The 6,000-nt window shown below is 32.5% G+C and overlaps 1 protein-coding gene across 1 annotated transcript; it reads right to left on the reverse strand.

Moving 5' to 3' along the window:
* Positions 1-671: 671 nt before the first annotated feature.
* LOC130589793 (uncharacterized) lies at positions 672-3,113 on the reverse strand. Its single transcript, XM_057391378.1, has 2 exons — positions 1,752-3,113; positions 672-1,160 (listed from the first exon to the last, which is right to left on the reverse strand). Exons 1-2 carry the CDS (start codon positions 2,577-2,579, stop codon positions 789-791), a joined length of 1,200 nt encoding a protein of 399 aa, XP_057247361.1. The 5' UTR covers positions 2,580-3,113; the 3' UTR covers positions 672-788.
* Between the last annotated feature and the right edge of the window lie 2,887 nt (positions 3,114-6,000).

Below are 6,000 nucleotides of genomic sequence, written 5' to 3' on the forward strand. Positions count from 1 at the left end.
TAAATAAAAACAAATACCAAAAGTTTCATTTGGTATTTATATGATATTCAGCTAGTATTAATATTATTTCAGTTAGAATATCAGACTTTTCAGTTGGTCTTTTTATTCTTTCAGTTAGCTATTTAACTTTTTCATTTAAGCAAACTGAAACAATACAATAAGAAGAACTTACTTCCACCTTCCTCTCCATCTCCATGAAGACCAGCATCCTTATCTCCTACTTTGTCTTCATCTCCTTGAAGACCAGGATCACCATTATCTCCTCCTTTGTCTTCATCTCCATGAAGACCAGCATCCTTATCTCCTCCTTTGTCTTCATCTCCTTGAAGACCAGGATCACCATTATCATCAGCATCATCATCCTTTGTCTCATTATAATTCTGGTGATCCTTATCATCACCATCATCATCATCATCATCTTATCATCATCTTTATGCTGATCATCATCAGCATTCCTCTTCTTCTCATCCTCCTCTCCTTCTTTTTCATCATCTTCATTCAAAAAAAAAAAAACAACTAAATACACATAAACTGAAACAATGTTTCCAACAGATGAAAAAAAAAAAAAACTGAAAAAATCCAGCAATCAAATGAAAACTTAAGTGAATTGAAAAAATTCATTTAGTATTCATCTCATTTTCAGCTGGTGCTCATATTATTTCAGTTAGACTGTCAAAGTTTTCAGTTGGTCTTTTTATTCTTTCAGTTAGAGTCTCAAAGTTAGCTATTTCACTTCTTCAGTTAAACATTTCTTTCAGTTAGAGTCTAAAATTTTTATTCCAACCAGATTACAAAACTACAACATGAAAATAATATAATGAAAGGAACTTACTTCCTTCTTTCAAATCAACTCCATGAACACCAGAATCCAAATCAGGAACATTTTCATTTCTTCCAAACTCCAATTCAACAGGCCGCTTCACCAATAGTGAAATTGTAGGATCAACTTTGTTTGCACTGTCTTTCGCTTCCAAATGACGCTTGCATATGTCGTCAATTTGACTCAGAAAATCTGGGTTAAATACTTCACTATCATCCAGAGAAATACTGTCTTGAGACAGCTTCTCGCCTTCCTCCCGAATATTCTGGGCAATCTCCAAATTCACTTGACAGAATGCAAGCGCATTCCTCTTCAACTTGTGCATGTTCTTCACATATTCCTTCAATTAAAAGAGCAAAATAAAATAAACAAACAAATCAATATGTGATGACACAGAAACAACATAAACAAAAATATAAGGACCATCTGAAAGAATCAAACTATCAAATGAAAACTTAAATGAAATATAAATAAACTTATTTAGTTTTCAGTTACACTAATTTAGTTTCCAGATAGACTTATTTATTTTCAGTTAGACTTATTTACTTTTCAGTTAGACTTATGTACTCTTCAGTTAGACTTATGTACTCTTCAGTTAGACTTTTTTAGTTTTCAGTTAGACTTATGTACTCTTCAGTTAGACTTCTTTAATTTTCAGTTAGACTTATTTAGTTTTCAGCTAGACTTATTTACTTCTAAGTTAGACTTATTAGTTTTCAGTTAGACTAATATAATTTTCAGTTAGACTTATTTACTCTTCAGTTACATAGTTTCAGTTAGACTTCTTTATTTCTAAGTTACACTTCTTTACTTTTCAGTTAGACTTATTTGCTCTTCAGCTAGAACTGACATTATTTCAGTTAGAGGTTAACAGTCTTCACTTAGAGTTCAAGAGTAAAAAAAATAAAAACATAAGATAAATGAAACTCACAGGAACATCAAGAGCATCTATTTCCTCATCAGTCATCAAACTATGAGGAAGATCCATGATAAGCTGCCTAGTTGAAGGTGATGGACCCTCAACCACCTTAATTATAGGAGAACCAGACTTCCTACTAGCAACACTAACACTGGGAGTTTTAAACTCAACCTTCTGTTTTTCACGCTTCACCGGCAGAATAAAATCCATGTTGATCTCAAACTGCTTCACAACATCACTCAAATCCTTCTCTTCCTGCCAATAACTGATAAATGGCTTACTGACATTTGAATAATCCAGATTACGACACTTGAAGTTGTGAATAACAGCAAGAGTCAAAGCGCTAACGCATCCCCGAAGCTTGAATGATACTTTCTTCTGTCCAAGCTCATTCTTCTTCATCATAATAGACTGATGACAGTCCAAAACAGCAGCACAAAGACTTCTCAATATATATCCACACCAGTCATAACTTGAAATTGTAGATGCATCTTCTAAACTCTTGGCACATTTCAGCACAGGCCCTAAATCAGCTATAGGACATAGAAGCTTGGACAACGAAAAGATAACAAATAACTTCTTGAAATCATCCCCGGATTGATATTTCTTAAACAAATCATCCCAATTTTTTCTACCAATATATACCTTCTTGGGATCAGAAATACCAAGAAACCTATGCCAATCCTTCCTGGCACTTCCAGCCTCTATCTGACTACCTTTCCTCCTAAAGGCGTCATCATCTATAACCTCTACTGGTCTATCTGACACAGGTAACCCCAAAACATCACTAATGGTAAACTTATTAAAAATCAGTTTACCATTCTTTGTTGAAAACATCATTCCAGATGCATTGTAATTCAACAACACCTCCAAATTCAGATTAGGACAAAACTTCTTTATCCTAATATCTAAGAGACTCCCAAACCCAATATCCCTAATGTCTCTTTTTTGCTCATCACTCAAATTACTAACCACTTCATTTAAATGGGAATAGTCTGACAATACTTGTAGACTAATTGACTTTATTTCTTGCTCAGTGAAATTCCTAACAAAAGTGAACAAAAATAACTTTAAAACAAAAAAAAAACACAATCATATAATATAAAAGGAGAATAATGAAAAAAACATACGATCTATCAAATGTGTCTTTCTGTTGATCGGGATTAGATCTTGAAAATGAAAACTTGATTGGTGATAAATCAGATTTGCCTTTCTTCTTAGACAAGGATTTATCACATCTGAAAGAAAGAAAGTTTAATCAAACAATAAAACTAACTGAAAAAAAAAACAGCATCAACTGAAAAAATACAAAGATCAACTGAAAGAATACAAAGTTCAACTGAAAGAATACCAACATCAACTAAAAGCAGACCACCATCAACTGAAACAATAGCCTTGATTTTTTTAAGGTAGTCTATATAGTGCTTCAGTTAGACTTCTTTGTGTTTCAGGTAGTCTATATAGTGCTTCAGTTAGACTTGTTTGCATTTCAGCTTATATAAATTGTGCTTCAGTTAGATCGACTAGTTTATTTTTCAGTTAGTCTTTACAGTCCTTCAAAGTAACTTCTTATTTTTTCAGCTAGTATTTGTTGTGCTTCAAGTAGCCTTGTTTATTTTTCAGCTAGTCTACATAGTGCTTCAGTTAGACTTGTTTGTTTTTCAGATAGTCTATATAGTGCTTCAGTTAGACTTGTTTATTTTTCAGCTAGTCTATATAGTGCTTCAGTTAGACTTGTTTGTTTTTCAGATAGTCTATATAGTGTTTCAGTTAGACTTGTTTGTTTCTCAGCTAGTCTCTACAGTCATTCAAAGTAACTTCTTTATTGTGCTTCACTTAAACTTGTTTGTTTATCAGCTAGTCCTTATTATTTCATTTAGTATAATTATTTTTCATTTCATTCTATTCCAATTACACTTAAAATTTTCATTGAAAATTTACATTGCTTCAGTTAGACTTGTTTCTTTTATCAGCTAGTCTATATAGTGCTTCAGTTAAACATGTTTTGTTTTCAGCTAGTCAATATAGTGCTTCAGATAGACTTGTTCGTTTTTCAGCTAGTATATAAAGTGCTTCAAATAGACTTGTTCGTTTTTCAGCTAGTATATAAACGTCTTCAGATAGACTTGTTCGTTTTTCAGCTAGTCTATATAGTGCTTCAGATAGACTTGTTTGTTTTTCAGATAGACTTCTCCGTTTGTCAGCTAGTCTATATAGTGCTTCAGATAGACTTATTTAGTTTTCAGTTAGACTTATTTAGTTGTCAGCTAGACTTCTTTATTTTTCAGTTGGTCTTCTTACTACTTCATTTAGTATAATGACTCTTTATTTCATTGTTTTCCAATTAGACTAAAAATATTCAGTTAAAATTTACATTGTTTCAGTTACACTACTTCATTTTTCAGTTACACTACTTCATTTTTCAGTTACACTACTTCATTTTTCAGTTACATCTTTATTTTTTTTTAAAAAGTAAAGAAAAACAAATAAAAAACAACAAAAGAAAGGTAGAAATGTCTAAATGAAACTAAACAAAATCAACTGAAATAATATAAGAAGCAACTAAAACAATACTAGAATCAACTGAAACAATACAAGAATCAACTGAAGGAATATAAATATCAACTGAAAACAACATCAACTAAAAGAATACAAGTAGCAACTGAAAGAATACTATAATCAACTGAAAGAATATAAATATCAACTGAAAAACAACAACAACTGAAAACATGTGTATAAAACAACAAAAACTGAAACACAAACCCTAAAAACATGAAATAAATACTCTGATAAACTGAAAACATTCAAAAATAGAAAAAAAAAATATCTAAACTACTCTAAGAACTTGAAATCTACCTTGGATCATAATCGAAATCTTTCTCTTTCTTCTTCCCAGCAGTAGACAGTGCCAAAATTTAGCCTGAAGATGCGAGACTCTTCACCTTCTTCGACTTCGGGCTACATTACAATTACAACAACAAAAACGCTCAAATTTTGAAAACAAACAAAAATTTGCAGCAAAAACAAACGAAATTATACCTAGAATCATCATCTCTAATCCTCTTCACCATATTTGCGATGCAAACGTAATGAATTACGAACAAAAAAACACGCTAAGTTTCAACAGCAGAGAAGCAGAGAAGCAGAAAAATTCTAGAAATAATCAGTAAATAATATATCGGTTTCTTTGAAATGAAGAAGAATCAGTTTTAAAACTAGCGAGAATCAAGTAGAAATCCAAAAAACAGTTTCAAAATCGAAAAAAGATAATGACCTAATAACCGTTATATGTTTTTTCTAAAAATAAACAAAACTGCTGATCAACAAAACAAATATGAAAAAAAAAGAAAGCCCGCACGTTTTTGATGGCTAAGCCCGTCCGACGGAAGCTATTGGGTCAGACGGTCTGACCCAATACTTTCACTTTTTTAATAAGTTGAGTGGATAAGTTTTTATAACTTGATTATTTGCATGGTTTTAATTGTGTTAGGCTACTCATCTAACTGCGACTGGGCAGCCACATTCAGCACAGGTTCAAGGAGCTCTTCTGGTATTTCCAAGGCGAAACTCACATGGATTTTTTTTTGATGTAGTCAAACAGTTGTCAGCAACTATGCCATCCTCTAAACTCCACCGCATGAGGTTAAAGTACACGAATTCAATCTACCGCTTCAGACTTATCCGCAAGTAGCTTATCGATTTTCAATTGGGGTATGTTTTTTTTTGTGTGCAGTGTGCTCGCACATTTTGTTTAACAATAGGTTTCCATCCAGCCTACAAGCCGTTTATCTGCGAAAACAGCTACTATATCCACTGGTTGGCTGTAGGTCCTGAACGGGCTAAAGATATTTAGATGGCTTTTGACACTCAGGTAAGTGACTCTAACATATCATGGATTTTTTTTTATTTATGAAGCTATATGTCAGAGAAAAATATTAATTATAATTATAAGAATAAAATAATTTTGCAGATTCCTTCCCCCGATTTAGATCTTGACAGAGAGTTGCTCTTGAGATGATCTTTTATTTACGATGCCAGATGTAAGTCAATGGAGAGAGATGCGTTGGAACAGGCATGGGCGTAAACAACCTTTATATGATCAGATACAATACCTTTACAATGCGTGCAGATTGCATGAGTTTGTTGACATAAAAGTCAAACGGAGAGAAATTGGTATATTTTGAGTTACTTATTGCAAGTTGATTCTAAATACAGCTACTGATATTTTAGATGACAGTCATGTTCATTTTAATTTGGAGCT

Source organism: Beta vulgaris, chromosome 8 (assembly GCF_026745355.1).
Source record: "Beta vulgaris subsp. vulgaris cultivar EL10 chromosome 8, EL10.2, whole genome shotgun sequence".
NCBI classification, from domain to species: Eukaryota; Viridiplantae; Streptophyta; class Magnoliopsida; order Caryophyllales; family Amaranthaceae; genus Beta; species Beta vulgaris.